This window comes from Dermacentor albipictus, chromosome 1, assembly GCF_038994185.2.
Source record: "Dermacentor albipictus isolate Rhodes 1998 colony chromosome 1, USDA_Dalb.pri_finalv2, whole genome shotgun sequence".
In the NCBI taxonomy this organism is placed as follows: domain Eukaryota; kingdom Metazoa; phylum Arthropoda; class Arachnida; order Ixodida; family Ixodidae; genus Dermacentor; species Dermacentor albipictus.
Window position 1 is genome coordinate 190,019,878 of NC_091821.1, and position 21,848 is coordinate 190,041,725.

A 21,848-nucleotide genomic window follows, 5' to 3' on the forward strand; every position below is an offset into this window, starting at 1 on the left:
TTCTACGCAGGCTCTTGTCTATGCACACCTGAATGGGGCTGCGGTCTTGCGCAGAGCGTACAGTGGGCGCGAATCTCTCAAATACGTGGGGCTGCTTCGGGTCCGCGTCGGAAGCGGACCGCCGTACAAATCTCGTGCCAGCTACGTTCGCGCAGTGATTGCGCATTGCATCGATAATGTGGGCTCTGCAGCGCCTGTAAGGCGGCTACTTAGCGCTGCGCGAGGGCGCCGTGAATCAGCAGCAGCGAATATGTGCGCGGGCTATGAAGGCGCGCGCCGATGCATGGCAGTCTCGGCGACAAGCACGTCTCACGCCGCGCTCACGAGGCTTTTGTTTCGTGTCCGGCTTTCGCTCGCTGGCAGCTCGGCGGCGCCTATTTATCACGCGGGGGGACGAACAGAGGCGTCGGGCGCCCACCCGGGAGCGCGCGCGGATCGAGCGGACAGGAAGCGGCCGTAGGACGGCGCTCGGCGCCTGGACGCGGACCGCGACGTGGGAGAGTGGGCGCCACTCTCGCCGGCCCGGCTGATTGTCTCGCCGCTCCGACGACCATTGTTTTATTTACTCTTCCTCGAGAGAAGTGTGTCGCCGAGGAAGCGATTTTCCCTGCATTGTTTCGCATGAAATGTCTCCAATCATGGCAGTGCTTTCTCGGAACGGCGTCTCCACATGGACCGTTAAGTGCGCCTCGACTGTTTGGGCAGGTCGGAGGGCACCAGCTGTCCCCGCGGTTTCGCACACACGGCTCAAACAGCCGCACGCTGTCCGCGCTTTTTCGGATGCGCGCACTATGAACACCGTTCTCTCAGTTTGGAGCAGCGGTTTGGAGGAAGGAATGTGAGATCCAAGTAGATCCCGTGGCACGAAACCCGATTCGAAAACTGCTCTCTGGGAATGCACTCCCTCCATCACCACCGTTGGCGTGACACAATCGGGTGCGTTCACTGCGTACCACTCACTGTGTACACTCTCGTTAAGCCAACATCTCTCTTTGAACATACCATGCCGCAAGTGTACATTGCGCCTGCATCCTCGGGCAGCGCGCCGCTTCGCGGCAGGAGCGAGGCGGAAGCGATCGCAGCGTCCAAACACGCGCCCGATTCGATCGCATATCTTTAATGGCCGCGGGGTGTCTCGGGTGTCTTCGGCTGGGAGCAGAGGCAGCTTCCGCCGAGCGTGACCGTCTTGTTCCGTTCGAGGGCGGCGTCCGGCCGCCGCGCAGTGTGGCGGCGCGTGGTCATTCGGGAAAGTTCGTCGAGTCCGCTGATTTGTGTCATTCGTGGCCAGCGGACGCCCATGTCGCAGAGCCTTCGGGGCCATCCCCTTTCGGGCGAACGGCGGCGCTCACTTTCCGGCGGTCCGCGCGCGTCAGCGTCGTCGCCCTCGGCAGAATGGCCGCCCACCAGCGGCGGTGTGTCCTGCGGCGCGCTGCCGCTTCACGTGGCGCGCACTTCCGCAGCCTTTGTTGTGCTGCGACGGCGGCAGAGGGACCCGTATCGGAATCCAGCTTGTCTGCCTCGGCCCTCGCGGCTCTCCGCTCGCTTTGTTCTGTTGCGGCGCGAGCGTGCCCGCGACATTTCCGAGCAGCCATTGCACCCACGGGGTGCGTGCGCATGAACAAGCTTTGCAAATCGCCGTCGTCGCGTTGTAAGCGCGTCTTTTTAGTTTCTCTCTCCCTGCGCTTATCCTCTCTCACCGGGCTTGAGTTTCACCTCTGCCTGTTTTCAACCTCCAGTGCATCGCACTTCGTCTCGCGGTTCTAAAGGACTGTTTCATGCTTGGACGACGGCCATTTCTTTGAATTTAAAAGAGCGTTTCTTCCTGTTGGCGTCTTTCTTTTTCTCTCTCCTTTGCTCTCTCTCTCTCTCTCTCTCTTTCAAACTGCACGGTCTTTCGTCCTCTGGTATATATAACCATCCAGTTTATTATTTTTCAGCTGTGCTCATGGACGTACCGCAGAAAGGCGGCAACGTTAACGCCGATGTTCAAGCGAGCCAATTGCTCGAAATGTTTATAAACGCTATGCGTGTATTACTTTCTGGCCTACCAACGGCAACTGCAGTATCTGTTGTCGAAGATCTGGGTGCAATTTCGCTATTAGCGGCTCTAAAATCATTTCAGTAAATGTGGCTCCGTCGACAGAACATAGGAATTTAGAACAAAAGATACGTCAACTGTGCCGATGCAATGAATGCCCGAGGATTAGTCTAAGTGACCGTCCGTCTGATTTTTGACGTGTTCTTAAATACCGCTTCCGTGGTATCGTCGCATACGCACCAAACATTACCTCGCACATTCGCCCCTCATTAAATTCTAATCGTTTTCCTTTTCGCGTTTCTTTAGTTCGAGCGGCGCTTAGGTTGCGAAACGTATGTCGGCGGGTTGTGAGTGGCGGTTGTTGAATCTATAGAACCGAGCAAAAGGGACCCTTACGTTATACTGTTCATGGTTCCCTCCCCCCCTTCTCTCTCTCTCTCTCTCTCTCTCTCTCATGGTCTTGCCAAGAGGGTAAAATGAGCAAGGTGCTATGTACAAGAAGTGAAACAGCATATGTTTTTGTGATACCTGAATATAAACTGTCACGTATATTAAAGCGAATCATTATTTGCCTATCCTCCAGGGATAGTCATAGCTGCTGTCGGATGCTGGGTCGGTCAGTATCCCGGCGGATCACGACGGTTATTTGAGCGCTGTAGGCAAGTACCAGCGGATGGGATAATATGACCCTTGTATGCTGAACGAAAAAGTAGTGCAAGTAAGCGCACCTCTGTTTTGCATAACACATAAATAAATTCCTACATACAACCTGAACATATAATGTCGGGTCACAGGTATCTGTAAAGCACACCTACCTCTTAATAAAATAGCGCTATATATTTACAGCATCCTTAACTTACTTGATTTTCTTTGATTTAGCCATTCTGTATGTGCCACTTAGTGTGCGATCATTCTTTGCCAGTCCTCCAGAGTGGGCATGTGCCAGACACAGGATGTAACGCAAGACAACATAACAATTTCAAGATAATAAAGTTATGGCCTTTGTTGTCGGTAAACATTACATGATATTACACGTTGAGTAAGATGAAAGTAAACAAAGCTTTACGCATCACTGTTGGTTGTAAAACAATTAACCGCTTCACTAAAGCTTCACTCGGATAGACTCCAACATCTGCGTAAGGGGTGCGTATTTTTCTATTATTAGCGGATGTACTTGTTTTAGATCAAGCCGTTCCTATACCAATTGCCGGTGCTGTAAGCTTGCGCATGGCCTCACCTTGTCATTGGAGACTTCCATGCTCACCATCCTTAGCGGCGCAGTGAAGAGTCCCGGTAAGAACCTGACAGATATCGTGGACAACGACGGTTTGACTGTCATCATCGACTGTCCTCCCACAATTGCACCCGCGCCGTCTCCTAAAGCATTTGCTTAGAACTCGTGTTCGTGGCTCGAAGTCTCTTGGCCACAGTCAGCTAGTGCTGCAACGTTGAAACCACATCAAGCATCAAGCGGGTCGTGCTCTCGTGTGTATTTCGCGTGCGTGACATTTCGCGTGACATAGCGAAAGCGTACCAGCTGCCGCACTTCGTTAGGCGCGTCTCTTCTAAGACCGGCGGCGCTAGAACTGAGATAGGCTGAGTTCTTGTACGTGGTGTGTTGCATCCAGGCTTGCTTGTCAAGCTCAATTTCACCGTATCACGTTTAAGTACTCAGATCAGTTAGAGGTGGCAAACAAATATAGTGTGCGAACCAGCACCTCTCTCCGACCCCTATATTCCTTCTGCTGAGGAAAGCAGTCCTCAACATGTTGGACAAATTGGTCCTTCAGCAGCGTTCGTCACGTCGTCTCAAGCTTTCAGCAAATCCAGAGTTCAAGCCCTCGACCATTGATTGCATGGGACTAAACGCACATCCCCCATCGCACGGCTACGCCAACCTACCACCATAGTTCAGTTCAATTCAATTCAATTCGATTCAATTTTATTGATACGTAAATTAATACAGAAACAGTTGTATACAGGAAGGGGTTCCAAAGTAAAAACTGCAGGCGGGACCCCTGACGATGAATTGTAAATCGAGAAAAAAAGCGAAGCTAACAATGCATAGTTGAATAATTAATGAGCAGATGAAAGACAAAATAAGTACACTGATGTCACGCATAATCATATAATTAAAACAAGTTACAAAAATAAAAGGAGTACAAAAAATACAAAAGAAAACTGACATAAAATAAAAAAAAGTAATGCCTTGGTATAACATGTCTGCAAGATAAACCTAAATAAGTAGGCGCAGACAATCAAACACTATGTCAAGTTAATAAGTACAGTCATTTTTTATTCAACTAGGTAGTCCTTTAATTGAGATTTAAAGATGGAAAGGCAGTTACATTGTTTTAAGTCGGTAGGCAGGGAGTTCCATAGTGATATAGCTGAAAAAAGAATAGTTTGTTTTTCATAGTGTGTACCTTCGGCAAAAGAAGATTGCCCTTAACAGAAAAACGGGTGCAGTTAGCGTTAACCACTATGTAGGATGGAATTAAATTGAGGTAGAAATAGCGATGAAAGATTTTGAAAAATAATACACCAAGTTTATAGTAATAATATAGGGATAAAGGTATAGTACGCCATTGCTAATAAAGAACGGGAGTGAGTGCGATTGTCGAGGGGCAAAAGAAATAATGCGAATAGCCTGTTTTTAGAGGGTTAGGAGAGGTGATAGAAGGATATTATAGATGCTACCCCAGTATTCAATAGAGTAATTGAAATGACTGTGAATAAATGCATAATAAAAGTGAAAAGTGTTGTGATGCGTAAGCAGTTAATATACTCTAAGCCTCTTGATCGTATGAACAGTCCAAACCTGCGGCCGGCTACTCAGTTGTCAACTGCCAGTGGTCAACTCCGGGCTTATATCGATGTGTCGCCAGCCAGGTGACTACTGCTCTAACCTGCCCTGCCTTGACCCCGTTCCCCCAAAATACCGCTACCAAGTTCCCCTTTCGTCCCCGTCTCTATTCGCTGACCTGCAGGCCATATATGACGCATTGACCACCTTGAGATCCGTACTACCACAGAAAACATCAAAACTAGCGAGTTGTAAACGCAGATTTAGCCAAAACATTTAGAACAAAACGTCGAAAGCACAGCGCATACGAAGCTGCCCGCAGTACGCGCACTCTGCAAACATCGCAGATCGCTTTGAAGATGAGGCCCGCGCGGGTGCGCACTTTAGCCACGTTGCAGATTGCTTTCAAGACACAGAAGCGCCAGCAACGCGTCCCTACGGCATCCGCGATTCGCGTGACCAATGCTGTAGCAGACTCCAATCTGTACGGAGCGGCGGGCGAAGAGGACATCGAGGCACCGTAGCAGCCGCCGGAGAAGAACGCACCTCCTCCCTTGCCTCACCCCACTGCCCCGCGCGCCACAGGAGAGGGCACGCATCCGGGCCGCGTTCCTCGCTCGCGCAGCGAGATTGAACCGCGTTCGCCAGCTCACCCTCACACGCTTTCACTCATGCTGAACCTCACGACGACGCCGACGGCGACGACAGAAATGCTCCTGGAATGTCCACATAATTGCTATCGCAATAAAAGTTCCTTCGCCATTCCACGCACGCATTGATAATTCCTTGTGGATAATGCCTCACACTCGGTCTCCCCGCCGTAGAAAGGTTGCTTTATAAGAAGCGTCCGTACGGGTGCTGCGCTGGCATCAGCAGCAGCGTGTCCTGTTTCTTTCAGGCGAAAGCCTCAAGTGGCTCTCTCTCTCTCTCTCTCTCTCTCACACACACACACACACACACACACACACACACACACACACACACACACACACACACACACACACACACACACACACACACACACACACACACACACACACACACACACACACACACACACACACACACACACACGCCCACAGTTAATTAAGATAGACTTAATTTAGGCATTCCAACCCACAGCATTCACTGGGGGGCGAACCCACCACCTTTCGTGTTAATTATGGCGAAGTTAAGTGAGACAGTTAATTAAAGTAGCGTCAATTAAGGCACTCGAACCCACGACCTTTGGCGGGAGAAAACAAGTAATAAGAAGCAACAACGCATTCGAATGAGGGCCCGTATTCACAAAACGTTCTTACGCTAAAAGCGTTTGTGTTAGCCAACAGTGATATAGGACACATTACTAGCGAAGGTAATCAGCCAATGTGAAACGCTACTTCCGAATGAAAAGCTTTGTGCATTCGGTCCGAGAATGTCAAGTAATTTAATGAATGTCTCTTGAGCACGCAGGCCTTCGCTTTCACCTTCTTTGGCGTATGCTAAAGTGATCAAAAGCATCCTTTATGTGCCGCAGGTCCCCACCAGTCTCGTCAAGTCTTGGGCGCCAAAGACTTCTGCAACCTCGCCACAACTCGCAAGTGCACCTATATACATCCGCGTTCTTTTTTTTTATTGGTCAGACTCGCACCACCTTCAAGCGATGGTGAACTTCATCTCCTTTCCACGATACATGAATTTTATGCGCCATTTTTTCAATTCGAGGCGCTACGCTGCACCCGAGTGCATTTCGTATACCGCCCTGTACCACCTTGGTTTGGAAGCCCGGAAAGTCATATGATCATTGATTTACGCCTGCTGGGTTTCGAGTGCAGTTCCTCAGCTGGACAAGCCAGTACTCTGGTTACTAATCGGAAACAAGAAAAAGTTCATTACCAATGGCCATTTTATTAGCGAATAGCCTAAGCTATAGGAGCGTGCAAGCTGATAGAACAAATTGGCTAAAGTGGTTCCTGCAAAAGAATGAGCTTTACCATGAAATGATGATATGATTTCGGCGTGAATAGTCTTCGAAGGACGGCATCATCAAACTAGTGTCGACAATCGTTCACGAAACAAGGAGGCACCGCCTTGTTCGAGCAGTTGGAGACATCAAATATGCCTAAGATAACGTCCTCCCGGGGGCCATCCTTGAAGCACTTAGAGGTTTGGCCTTGGATGCAAGTGGACTGCGAGTTACCTCATCGGTCATCAGTCTTCATGCCAAGTGCTGATGTTGAAACGAGGAGACATGTTCGCGAGCCCCTTCTCAAGACGGGCCAGTTACCTTTTTGCTCTTGTCTAGTGCATGAAAAGTGACAGGAAGGCCCTCAGACTAGTCGTAACAATCGTCTCAGCCGTCTCCAGACACTTAAACTACAGCTGATCAACGGCGGTCGAACAAGGAATGTCGCTGAAGCCAACGTTACGACAAGGGGACTTGTCTTCGTGAGGGCGAAGACGAAGACAAGTCCCAGCGAAGAAATGTCTTCTCTTCGAAACGCTGGCTTCAACGACATTTCCTGTTCGGCGACTGTCAATTCTTTCATGTCTCTATCTTCCTGTTGTTTGGACTTTCAGCTGTCGTTTACCCTACCACTAAAAGTCCACCGCAGCAATGCCAGTCTCCCGCACAGGCTTAGGCTACAAGGGGCGTTTACACGTCGGTATGTACAGCTTACGCGACGCGTCGAGTCTCCAGACTGCGAGATGCCACATGCGTGAACTTCTAATGTGCGACTGTCCTCAATACAAGCAAGGTCGACAGACGTTTGCTGCGGCTTTTGCCAGTCTCGACAACCAACCATTGCCCTCGGTAGGCCTATGCAGGAGTCTAGTTCTAGTCTAGTTAGTGAGGCTTTAAGCTTGACTGCTAAATAGCATGTGTGTCAACTGTGTACGTATATACTTTAAGCAGACCCGCTCGTCATTCGGTTTCTTCATCCCACTGCCCATGTCGTCCCCCTTCGTCACTCTTCTTCCTTTCACCCTTCCCCGCACATACTGGCTTGCTACAGGAATGCAACTCAGGCCTACCTCTCTGTCCTAAAGTAGGCTAGGCAAAAGTGATTGATATATTTGGACGTGATTCCCTTTCTCTCACGCAAACAGATACACAAACGTGCGCACTCGCACACAACACATGTAGAAGAAAAAAAAAACAAAAAACGCCGGACTCTGGTGAGCTTAGTAAGACGTGTCCGGAGCACTCCCTGACGCATTGATAACTTTTAAACGCTCCTGTGACTCTTATGAAAAGTGAAAGTGAAAAGGCAATAGGAAAACAAAACTGGCCACAATGTCGCTGAAGCTTTGCATGTATAGCCAAATATGCAACGAAAAAGAGGAAGCAGAAAAAAAGCAACAGATTCAGCACAAATATTCAAAGCGTTACACCAATTGCTACAAAATCAGTACCAGCATCGCCTCATCCATTAGATCCACATATAGTAGTCAGGTGGGTGACTTGGCCCACTTTTGACAGGTAGTGTTGCCTTGATGAGCTCAGGTCCCGGCAATTCCACAAGAAGTGCGGTAGATCTTCTAGGGCAATTGGGCGAGGGCAGAAGGTACAGGTCGCGCCGATGGCTGGCCTATACAACCCAGAGCCCATGTACAGGTTGCAGCTAGAGTTACTGTATATGCTACCGAAGGTAGCAGAGTCACGCGTAGGTCCGCCATCTTGCCTGTCAAGCAACCAAAACTACGCGATGAAGCCGCGCTCCGTTTTTGCAGGCAGCATGCCTAGCGTATCGCCGATCGACCTAGGGCGCTTTTCCAACTCTCGTGAACTGCTTTTCCGCCTAATTGTATACAGAGCGCATCAAGACAACTGACTAGATAACATACATCAAGACAACATCAAGACAACTGACTAGATAACAGACAACTGACTAGATAACCAACCGTAGCGCGAGACGCTGGGCACATTAACAACGAACACAACAAAGAGCCGGATTCGCTTTGAACTTGACTGACGTTAACTATGGAAATCTAGAATTCGTCGCTCGTCGCCCGGAAGTTCTATGAACGATTGCCAATAGTTCGAAGCCGGAACTGAATGTACATCCCTCAAGTACTTCCGATTGTCGCACGGAACTAGCAAACGATTGAATTTTTATACGTGCAAGGATAAGAACCTACTGCAATACCCTGGGAAATATTTTATGCTGCTTTTTACAGTAAAACACATAAACCTAAATTAATAAAGCACGCGTCACGCCAGTTTCAACGCGTATTTGCTGCCCTTCTACCGGCAACACCGGGGAGACGTCGCTCAATGTCGTCGCTCGCGCGCGGGGTACGACTTGTAGGCGACGAGCGAACGCGACAGCCACCTTCATCGCATCGTATGTCGCTGGGCGCGTAAGATCACTTGCATGGTGTTTATACTTTAACAACGAACGCAACAAAGACCCGTATTTGCTTTAAACTTGACTGGCGTTAACTAATGTCAATACAGTTCGCTGCAGCGGTGGCGTCGGGAAATACAAAAAAGTGGCCCGCGCGCCAGCTTCCCCGCAGTGCACGGTTGCTTGGCACCCACGTGATGGCCAATGGAGACGCGAGCGCCGTTGATAAAACATACGTGCAACTTTGCTACCTTTGGTAGCATATATAGTAATTCTAGTTGCAGCTGGCGTCATTGCAGCACCCACACGCAACCTTCTCGCGGCGGGAGCTGCCTTCAGGAACTACATCGACAACTTACTTAAGATAAATGAAATATGCGCGTGCACAACAACCTACCAAAACTCCTTTTTCCCCCGTACAATACACGAATGGAACCTGCTGCCTCCTGAACTAACTGAAGTTGCTTCTGATGCCACATCCCCCCCTGCTCTCCAAGCATATGTTTGTAGATAAAAATGCACTCGCCATTTGAAACTTTCTTTGGTGTTTATGCTTTGCAATGTTAGCCAGCGTGCTGTGTTAATGATTGTATCTTGCTACCTGGGCGAAACTTGTTCTTAGTGCTGTCTCATGCGCTCCCTCAGAATGTAACAGATGTATGATTAGTATTGTACCCATGGTCTGAAGTGTTTAACCCTTTTAAGAGTGTGCAATCTTGTATTATATATTGATTATCTGTCCTCCCTACTGTAATGCCCAATTGGCGAAGTAGGTATGTAAATAAATAAATAAATAAATAAATAAATAAATAAATAAATAAATAAATAAATAAATACATTAATGCATTTATCGCTTTCTGGGGTTGCTACGTACGTGGCCACACACCGACTACTTTTGTCACCGAGTATTATTTTGAATCCAGGTGATATAACGTGGTTCGACTGTTACGTCTCAACACCGCAAAAGACCACCACCTCACCATTACCTGACAGCCTGAACTAAGGATGAAGGAGGGTGGGGGGCATCCCATGCTACCGAACAACGAAGGCGACCTGGGATTCGCATTTAATTAGACGTTTGCCACCAGACAAACCACCACTCAGCCATCAGCCCCTATCCAGAGGTCAACGCAGCGTGGACACCGACTCTAGATGGGTCCACAAAAGGCCACCAACCCCACCATTACCTGACAGCCTCAACTAAGGATGAAAGGGAGGGCCCCATCCAATGCTACTGAACAACGACGGCGACCTTCGTTGTCAAGCGAAATCGTTGTCAAATCGGCATCCACTGAAAAACGATGTTGTGGCCCTTTTTGACAGCACAATGGTGAAGTTCCCAGGTCTGGACACTATAACTGGTCGTAGGTTCCGTGACGTATATTGGTTCGACAGCGGGCTCCGAAGGTCTGGTTTGGTATCACAAAAGAGGCCCATTTTCTCGATGGTTCTTCTGACATAATAAATCGCAGTAAAGACAGTAGCTAGCTCTGAGCTTCAAGACACTAATAAAGTTTTGTGAATTAATTAATAATGAGCTCTGTAGATGGTTCTTCTGACATAATAAATCGCAGTAATGACAGTAGCTAGCTCTGGGCTTCAGGACACTAATAAAGTTTTGTGAATGAATGAATGAATGAATGAACTCTGTAGATGTCGTCAGGCAGAACATTACGAAAATGATTGTTATTAATTTAACCGGTTTTGTCTTGCCTCGCGCGAATAGTTCAGAAGATAATCGGGGTGAATGCCAAAATAGTGCATGTCATTGCTGCCCGGGTAAGGAAGCCAAAGGACGGTTTCACATACTTGGATGGTGTCGAATGTGTGTTCTTAAAGAGTCTAAGGTGATATGCGTCGTGATAAGACAGTCCCTGGCACTGTAATCGTCGCAGCTTTTGGTGTGCACCAAAGTAAACCTAAGACAGATTCACACGTTTTTTTTTTTAATAAAGGCACACTGTGTCGTAAGAATCCCAGAAAAGAGCGCTTTGCACAGTTAACAGCATAGTGTGTGAGAGAGAGAGAAAGAGAGAGAGAGAGAAACAACTTCATTTGCCCCTGCAGGGTAGGAAGTTAGGGCAGGTAGGCCTAGTGTGGCTCCCAGGTGGGGGCGACGTCTTGGGCCCACGAGACGAGTGCGAGTTGCGTTTTCTTGTCTGCTCTTGTCATCAGCTGGTTCCAACCCTCCTCGGAGGGAGCTGGCAGTAATGATCGTGGGGGAGGGTTACCCTCGCATCCCCAGAGAATGTGTGCCCGAGTGGCAAACGCTCCATGGTCGCACTTAGTGCAGACGGGGTCGTAATCCCCTCCAGTGATTAAATAAAGTCTAGAATGACGGAGTATTGAATCGGTCTGCAGTCCGCGAAGCATGGTGGCTTGCGCTCGTTCGAGGTCGGGGTGGGGAGGCGGGTACACGCGTCTCGTCTCCATGTAGAAGTTTGTAATTTCAGCATAGGATTTGGGGGCCTCTGCGAGCGCATCTGGGTTCGAGGGGCCGGCCTCCCGGTTAGTTAGGCCTCGGGCTAAATGGTTGACCCCTTCGTTCCCAGAGTTCCCCGCGTGAGCAGGTACCCACACTGAGCTTATAGTTCTGTCGAGAGCGCAACCGCGGAGGATGTGTGCGGCGGGGAGACAGAGTGAGTTTTTTGAGAAATTTTGGATGGCTTGTTTAGAGTCACTGAGAACCTCTTCGGCAGCGGCAGCATAGTGTGAATCGATGTACTTCATATCGTGCCGCTATAGGAATTTCAGCAGAGAGGTCATGGAAGGCAACATCATATTCAAGTATGCGCAACGGCGACTCCGAGAGCGGTCGCGATTGATCATTACGTCCAAGAAGTGATGAGGTTTGCACCAAGCGATGACCTGGTCATTAACAGGGATGGTATATGACAATCACTGCCTTGTGGGAATGCTATCCCGAAGCCTCTTTCAGGTAGCGATCGTGTCATACCGTCGTCGTCACGCTGTCTTCGTGCGGTCTACGCAATGTTGCAGTAATCACACCGTCCTCGTCGCGTTACCATTTTTGTCCTCGACGTACCACCGCCGTCTTCTCGCCGGTGCGACTCTGCCGTTATTCTGTTCTCGTGTCCGTCGTCACATCGTCGTCATTCCATCGTTGTCACAAGATCGTCAAGCTGTCACAATTCCGTTGTCATTTTGCGGTCTTCTTCCTGCTACCGTCATTGTCATGCCATCGCCATTTACGTCGTCACCGTTCTATTGCGACACGGTCGTTGTCGTCACACTATCGTCATTCCTTTGCCATCATTTCCTTAGTCCTCTTTCCATAGTCATCAAACCATTGTCACAGCGCCATTGTCCTTCTGTTGTCAGTCGTCATGCTGTTTTCTTGGTGGTGCTTGTTATCGCGCACTGTCATTATCCACTGTAGTCATTCCATCATCGTTACACCGTCGTCGTCGCGCCACAGGTGTCTTTTGAAGCTATCGTCATTCCCCTGTCGTCATGCCATCTTCTACGTGCTATCGTCGTCACACCGTCTTTGTCACACTGCTGTCATCACACAGCTAATTTCGTTGTCATTCCATCGTCGCCACGCCATCTTCGTCACACTGCCGTCATTACGTTGCCATCATGCTACCTTCGTCATGCTGACGTCATCTCTCTCGTTCCTCTTCCAACGTCGTCACACCGTCATCCTTGCGTCCAGCGTCGCCATACCGTAGTTGTCATGCCGTCTTCATCTTGCTGCCATTGCCGTCGTACATTCGTCATTTACGTCGTCGCCATTCCACCATGGTAACAATATCATCGTTGTCACATATTTGTCATTCAGTTGTCTGTCGTCAGCCTGTAGTCGTCGTGCAGTCATTTGCGTCGTAGTCATTCCGTCGCTGTCACGCGACCGTCACGCTTTTCTCATTCCGACATCGTCATGCCATCCTGGTTATAAAACCGTCGTCGCGCTGTCGTCATTTCTGTCGTTGCCATTCCGCGTTCGTTAAGTTGTCGGGATTCCGTTGTCATCGTGCCGTCTTCGTCATGGTTTCTTGCCGCCTGCTCGTTGTCGTCAAACCGTCGTCATCGCGCCGCTGTCGTCGTTGTTCCGTTGGCGTCACGCCGTCTTAATTGTTCTGCGTTCATCGCGCCGTCATTTCCATCGTCGCCATTATATCGTCGTCATCGTCTTCATCGCCCTGCCGTCGTCGTCCGCCGATATTTCAGTCGCCGTCATTTCAGCGTCATCACACTGCCGTCATTACGTTATCGTCATGCCGTCTTCGTCATCTGCTGTCATCATTTGCCCCGCCCTCCTTTCATCGTCTCGCATCATTGTTCTCGCGCAGCTGTCGTCGTCACGCTGTCGTCATTCCGTTGTCGTCGTGCACCTTCGTCATGCTGTCGTCGTCACATCGTCGTCATCGCACTGCTGTCGTCATTTCCTTGTCACGCTGCCGCCGTCACACAATCGTCGCCATTCTTGCGTCGTCACGACGTCGTCACGCCATGCACGCTCGCCATATTCGCCGTGCTGCGGTCGTCACGCTGTCATCGTCGCGCCGTAGTGGATGCCTTGCTGTTGTCATTTTATTGCTATATCATGTCGTCTTCTTCATGCTACCTTAGCCACACCGTCGTTATCGCGCTTTTGTTATTTCGTTGTCGTGCTGCCCTCGTTATGTCGCCGTCGTCGAATTGTCGTCGTCGTCTTGCTCTCGCCATTTCGTTGTCCTCATGCCGTTTTCGCCGGGCTGTCGTTGTTGCACCGTCGTGGTCGTCACACTGTCATTGTCGAACCATCGTCTTGATTCTTTCATTGCCGTCATTGTCGTTGTCGTTACGCAGACGCTCGCGTCAAGCACAACTGGACACCTCAGGAGTTCAACACAACGAAGCCTATCGCTTGGCTTGAACAATCATCCCTCCATAGTCGTTGTTATTGTTGTTATCCTGAATGATTTTGGCGCCCATGCGCATAGTGGGGGATGATGATGATGATGATGATGATGATGATGATGAAGAAGTCTCAATTAAAGGCGTGGGGGATGATTGTTTCTGCGAAATCTTTATTTTTTCTTATTCATCTTTTTGCAAGACTGACAACGGTATTATGCATTAGTGTATTTAATTTATAATTATCGGTTTCTTTTGTATTTTCTTTTTTTTGTTCTCGTAATACCACCCGATTATTTTCCTATCCCACACAGAGGGTTTATGTCATTTTTGTGGAAATCGCCATCGTCATCGTGGCACGTGGTGCGCGCTCTTGTTCCGTAGAACCACGGCCATTTTGGTCACGTTCCAGAAGTGCCAGCTCATCGTAGGCAACGGACTCTTACCAGCCACAGAATCTTCTCCGGCAAAAGTAATCAGAGGCGCACGGCGCACGGCGCGCATCCCCATTCATAGCCAAGCGGACATCTAAGCCCGCCTCCCAAGATTTGGAAAACATCTTCCCTTGTCCTCTGAACCCATCACCACAAGGTCAGTGACTCTGTCTTATCCTCCTCGACACTAGCTCGCTCGCGACGGCATTCTGTTTTCGAGCAGTTTCAAGATGTACATCTTCAAAACCCGTGGCGAAGTGGAGCGATATGTTTCTGCATCACGCTGTTCTTTGTCTTCCGCTCTCGCGTTCGGCCGTTTCGTTTAGCGTCCTCTGGACAGAACTGTCCTAATTTGCACTTATCAGTCCTCCATTTCCCACAGTGTTCGTGTGCATCAACTGGAACGTCAGTGCGTTTCGCCATAGATATTGAAGATGCATTTCTCGAAACTGGTGCCAAGCACAGGATGCCAGTATACATATTACTTCATTACTGCGCTGCTTCGATTCTGCATTTGTGACATGTGCTCTAAAATGAATAATTACGAAGCTAATTAATGAAATTGTGTTAATTAGCTAAGATCACCCTGCGATCTGCCCCGATTTTTCCGCCCCTTCCAAGTAATCCAGCTGACGTCACACCAGAGGAGGAGATCTGTGAGGGCGCTCCTCCCTCACCTCGCTTGTCTCGCGAGTACCGTGCGAGCCGGCAGATCATCGTGCCGAGCCAACACCACCTAGATAGCACAAGGCCTGCTCACTCCGATCTGCGACGTCGCGCTACCTGGTCCGACTGTCATAGAATCTAATGGGAGTGCTCCGGAGTAAGCCGCGGTGAATTTGCCGTCACCTCTTTCGTCACGCCTGCCTTGGCAATGGAAATTTCGCGCCAGGTAGCATGACGTCATGGATTGGAGTGTACAGGCCTTGTGCTATCTAGGTGGTGTTGGCCGAGCCCGCGCGCCAGTCGATTCCTCCGTTGTGGAAGCGGCCCGTTCCTCTTGCTCTGCTCTTGTACTTTGGCCAGTCGCCATGCAATCAGTTTGTGTCCATGATAAGCCTCTTACCATTCTTTTAAGGGTGACGACACCAGTTTCGAGATATCCTTCACGAAAGTGTGCGACGAAATACTATATTGACATTCAAGTTATTTTGGTGCTTCAATGCATGAAATGGTCTTTTTGTGGAATAAAACAAGAGGAGCAACAGTGCATTTTTGCCGCACACTTCACGATGCCTATCCCTAAACTAGTGTCGTCCTCAGAATTCGTACCAGTAGTATGGCTTGCAATCTCACCGGCTGAATATCGTAATTAGTTGAATACTTAGTGAAACCTGGTTAGTCGATTATGCATTTCTGTTTCCCGTGAGTGTCCGCCTCTTCGAGTAATCCAGCTCAAGGACTAGAATTGCGATATGTGCCACAGGCAAACTTTCGAAAATGTTCAGCAGTCCTCGCAAGGACCTCCGGTATGTATAATAAACGAGAAAATCGGGGATTAATCGAGGGATCCGATTTTTATTAATCGTATCATAACAAGCCAACAAACAATGACACTATGGAAAACACAGGCGAAATTACTTCAAGATATAAAATGAATTAAACAAATTATAAATCAATGGAAATCATTTATCAGTTCCGTTGAGTGGTGGCGCTGGCTAACACTCCCAGCACTCCCAGGGTTAGTTCTAGTAATAAAACATAAATACCCCCAAAAATGGATGGGAAAATGGCTCCGCGGTAGCTCAATTGGTAGAGCATCGCACGCGTAATGCGAAGTCATGGAATCGTTCCCCATCTGCGGTAAGTAGTTTTTTCATCCACTTCCATTTCCAATGATTTATCACTTGTTTAATTCAATTAGCAACTACAAGTAATTTCCCCGATGTTTTCCTTGGTGTCATTTTGTCGGCTTGTGATAATACGATTACACACACACACACAAACACACACACACACACACACACACACACACACACACACACACACACACACACACACACACACACACACACACACACACACACACACACACACACACACACACACATATATATATATATATATATATATATATATATATATATATATATATATATACTGGAGGTCCTTGCGAGGACTGCCAAGCATTCTAGAGGTTCGGCTGTGACACATATCGCAATTCGAGTTCTCTCTCTCTCTCTCTCTCTCTCTCTCTCTCTCTATATATATATATATATATATATATATATATATATATATATATATATATATATATATATATAAGTAAACGTAAAATTTTAGGAGGAGGCTTCACTCCTATACACAGTCTGTACACAGTCTGAAACTAGGTTTCTTGCGCAGTCCCAAATTTCGTTGTAGCTGGCCTTTCAGCAAGCTGTCTTTGTCGCTGCTTTGTATACTGCGGACGAAAATGCGGTTTTCTCTTTCTGTACTGCGAGGGCTCCCAAAAAGTAATTTAATTGCAAGAACAGTTGCGGCTCATCACTTTGCCCACGGACGTAGTTGGCGCAGTGCACTGCAGACGCGTGCCTTCCACTTAATATGGTATTCGCAGATATGGCGACAGTGTTCAGCTGCCCGAAGTGTCGCAAGCGGTGTACCGCATTCTACATTGGACGCCCGGATACTGGTAAGCACCCCAAGAATGCTACCAAGCCAATACAAGGCGAGTACGCACGTGGCAGGAGCGATTTGATTGACGGAAGCGGCCTGCATGCCGAGGCGTGTGTATATATATATATATATATATATATATATATATATATATATATATATATATATATATATATATATATATATATATATATATATATATATATATATATATATATATAAATATGAAATTTTGTGGGGAGGCTGCTTTATACCTATACACTATCTTAAACGATTTTTGCGCGGTCCGAAATTTCGTTGTAGCTTGCCTTTCAGCAAACTGTCTTTTTCGCTGCTTTGTATGCTAGGGCGAAAATCCGGTTTTCATTTTTTCTTTCTGTGCTCTTGAGGCCTCCGATAAAGTAATTTAACTGCATGTAAGAACAGTTTGCCCACGTACGTAGTTGCCGCAGTGCACTTCAGACGCACGCGTTCCACTTAACATGGAATTCGCAGTATGGAATGCAGAATTCTGCTGCCCGGATTGTGGCAGGCCGCTCAACGATCCCGCACCCTACACGGGACTTCAGGAGGGTCCCGACCACCCCAAGAACGCCACCGAGCCGATACAAGGCGAGTACGCACGTGACAAGGGCGATTTGATTGACGGAAGCAACCCGATGCCGAGGCGTGTGTGTGTGTGTGTATATATATATATATATATATATATATATATATATATATATATATATATATATATATATATATATACCGTAAACTAACGTAAACGGAAAATTTTCGGGGATGCTGCTTTATATTTGTACACTACCTGACACTAGATCAAGCTGTCTATGTCGCTGCTTCGTATACTGCGGCCGAAAATTCGGTTATCTCTTTCTTTTTCTGTACTGCCGAGGCCTCCGAAAAAGTTATTTTAATTGCAAGAACAGTTGCGGCTCGTCACTTTGCCCACGGACGCAGTTTCTGCTGTGTACTTCAGACGCGCGCGCTCCGCTTAACATGGAATTCGCAGATCTTGATCCAGAATTCTGCTGCACGGAACGTGGCAGGCCGTTCAACGGTGGCGTACGCTTTAAGGCTAAACCCCATGAGCGCGATTTTGTGCGCGACAGCGGCGGATCGGGCCGACGCTTGAACAGATCGCTCGGTCTTGTCGCGCGATCGCTCGGTTCTGCAAATCTAGAATTCGTCGCTCGTTGCCCGGAAGTGCTATGAGCGACTAGCCAATAGCGCGAAACCGGAACTGGATGTACATCACTGAAGTACTACCGGTTGTAGTACCGGTTGTACCACGGAACGAGCAAACAATCGAATTTTTATGGTGCATGGATAAGAACGTACTGGAAGACTTTCAGAAATAGTTTATGCTGCTTTTTACAGTAAAACACGTCAACTTAAGTTAATAAAGCACGCGTCACGTTCCCTAATACAAACAAAAGCAAAGGAGTGACTAATATGAAGTACCTTTACTTACACTAAAGATGCGCGCACATGAAACATTACAGTACATAAGGCACCACTACATGGAACCTGGAGACATAGGCTAGTACCTACAGCACTCTTAACAGTGTAAATACATCTGAAAAAAAAAAACTATACATTTGAATTCGATCAAAACAACCATTGCGGTCTTCACTTGTGACTTAAGTTTATGACTAGAAGGCAAAGCGACTCAAAAGGCAGGGCTTAAGCATACCCTTGTAACAACCAACTTTGAGCACATGAACTCTTGAAGCTGCTTGCATGTGTGACTACACAAAATAGATCTGAATACGTTACATTAAAATGTTTCGCACACCAACACATCACAGGAAGAGTTACGGCTGCCTGTGAGAAGGCAATATAACAAATAGACTGGAAACAAATGACTTCACGTAAATATATGCAAGCTTTGGCACACGTCTTTCACTACAATTAAAATTTAATGAAGTAACAAAGTAGACTTGTCTGAGGTCTTTGTCTTCGAGATGTATATATTTTCATTTGACCAATTTTATAAAATAACATCACTCAACTTAGCTATTAACTGAAGAGACATCATTTAGAAAGTTGTTGGGCATGGTGAACACCTGAATCGTGTTTCTGATAAGCCAGGTTTGCTTTCTTCAGAAATAAACTTGTAAAGCTTTTGTGTACTGAATGCAGCTTATCTCTCTGGCACAAGTCAAGAACAAAGAGTACACACCATTTATTTATGCTAATTCGGGGTACAGAAGAGTTTGTTGAAGAGTTGTTGTTTGTCGTTGCAATTTAGTGAGCTCATATTCAGGTAATATTTCTGGACTTGCACAAAGCTAAGTAGAGCACTTTTTGTGGCCTTTTTCCCTATACCCAGCAACTAAGTGGTACCTCAGTCAATAAAGAAATAAGGCAATGCTAATACCTTAAACGATAAGAGAAAAAAATAATTATTTAGCACAGAAAATTGGTAGTCAAACAGCCAAATAAATGGTTCCCTGCGTTTGCCGCATCAAGTACCCCAGAAATAGTCATAAAGGATGAGAAAAGGTTCCAGTGACTGGACAGCCAGATTGGTGAGGCAGTGAAAAACGCAAATGAATGCATATACGAAACACCAATTATCTCAATTGCACAGGTAAAATGTTATTAAAATGCTACCAGAATTTTATTGCACAAAATACATAAAAGTTGCATAAAATTGGGACAAAGCAGTTACAAAGACGGAGGGAGATACAGCACCCGTGTTGAAAAAGATTACAAGGAAAGTGATACACATGTATATTTAGGCTCACGACAATTTTTTCTTCAATACATAAAAAAGAACACATGCACTTACGGCATAAAAAGGTTCCTGCGCCTGGAGAATGGAGCACACTATAAAGCAGCGTCATGAGAACCGATAAGTAGAGCTTAGCAAAACAAGTAAGACAAGTAAAACTACGAATGCTTGCATACCTACAAACAGGCATGTGACATGTCATGCCTTGAATGGATAAAATTCATAAATCTTACACACAAATCAAGTTACCATCCCTCTTATTCGCTTCCTCAGGGGACTCCTTGAAGTTGAACTAGAAAAATGTACGTAAGTGTTAAAAACAAAGGGAAGACCCTATAGCGTTCTTCCAGAAATAAACAACGCAAATAATTTCATGTATCGATTCTATCGACACTTCGGCAATTCGGTGTACATATATATTTGACAACCACCCAAACAGAGGGGAGAAGGATGAATTAAGGTAGGAACACACATGAACGCTGACTCAACTAGTAGTTTATCGTGAAGACAAAGATTTTAAACACACTGGCCAACTTCACAAAGAAAAAGCCATAGATGCGCAGCAGAAACAGACCGGCACAACAAAAAAGGACCAAAATAGATGTCCTGTAGAATAAACATGTGCGTCAAAACCTAGCAAAAAAATACATGAAAACTGAACGGCTTGTCCTGTACGCGATATTAACGAGAAATACTGCAGCTACTCTTTCCCACGAAGGGTCACAGAAATCTTGCTTATGCATTTTTCTTCGTGATCAATAAATAATGCTTCCATAATTCCTCTTGTGTTACGGTCTTTGTGATGAAACAATCGTTCTTTCTGCCCTATACCGCAACACCAGGAGAGTTCCAGAAGCAATATTTATTGATCCCAAAAGAAACAAATGCATAACCAAGTTATCTGTTGCCCTTAGTGGGAAAGATTTGCAGTTCTCAAAAGAGTATTTCTCGTTGGGCACTTATCGGACAAATCTTTCGCTTTTTCGAAAGATTTGTCCGAAACTCGTTTTTCACGCACGTTTATTCTACATGACATGGCTTTTTCATATTTTTTTCTTGTCGCACGTGGCTGTTTCTGCCACGCATGCACGGCTTTTTATCTTTGTCAAGTTGACCGGTGTCTTTAATACCTCTGTCTTCAAAAATTAACTTTTAGTTGAGCCTGCGCTGGTGTTTGCTCCTACCTATTTCGTCGTCCGTCGTCCTCCTCTGTTCCCGCTGCTGTTTCAAGTACGCATGTATCACTTGGTTAGGCTGGCAAACATTCTCACAAGAAAAAGGAAATACCTCCCTTCAAAAGGTAGCCCATCCTTTACAACTAAAAGCCAGAGCAAATCGAAAGTAAGCCTTCACAGCGTCCATGCGGCAGCTATTACACCACAGAGCAGAAAAAAAGTGAAAAATCCCACTTGATGGAGAGTGGCAACAGAGATGCGAGCTTGCTAGTGAATCAGCCGCATATCAACGGGTGTCTCTTGTACGACGCCAAGCTGCTCTTGACGTAAAACACTTTAGCACCTGGGCATTTGCTGCATGCGTAACATGTGAGAAGGGAATGCGGACAGAAAATAAAATTCCGCAGATATAGAATCTGCCACACAATGCACATAACTACGCGCGAAATAGAAGCACACACTATACTGGCAAGTAATATTTTGCTACTCTTTACGAGTGCCGTCGAGAAAAGGAATAGATGGGTTGCTGCGGTAAATGTTACCCAAGACACACAAGCGATGTTTCACAGCGGGGGAAAAATATTCCCGGCTCTCTCACAGAACCAAAGACCACGCGACAGTGCATAGCCGATACCAAGCAGATATCGAATGTTTGGGTAGAAGTCCAGCAGCAGGAGTGACCTAAAGATACGCCGAGAGCGATGCGAGCGTGAGCGTGCCTATACGAGTGAGGACCTGTACCGCTTCTGTGAAGCTTAGTAGCCGCTCCGGCGTGGCTCCGATCATCCCGCGCGATTTGTGTGCAGAACGTCGCGTACACGCCCTTGCGCGTTTTGCGCGGTAGC

At 47.1% G+C, this 21,848-nt stretch overlaps 1 protein-coding gene across 2 annotated transcripts in view; it reads left to right on the forward strand.

The window, feature by feature from the left end:
* The first annotated feature begins 14,377 nt into the window (after positions 1–14,377).
* LOC135897983 (zinc finger protein 346-like) overlaps positions 14,378–21,848 on the forward strand; it is a 50,905-nt gene continuing 43,434 nt past the window's right edge. Inside the window, exons 1-3 of one of the 2 annotated variants that reach the window (XM_070534113.1) lie at positions 14,378–14,629; positions 17,030–17,104; positions 17,584–17,700. In XM_070534113.1, the coding sequence (XP_070390214.1) occupies positions 17,032–17,104; positions 17,584–17,700 (190 nt within the window). In that variant the 5' untranslated portion in view covers positions 14,378–14,629; positions 17,030–17,031. The remainder of the gene's footprint in view (positions 14,630–17,029; positions 17,105–17,583; positions 17,701–21,848) is intronic. The other variant, XM_065426694.2, reaches the window with a different exon arrangement.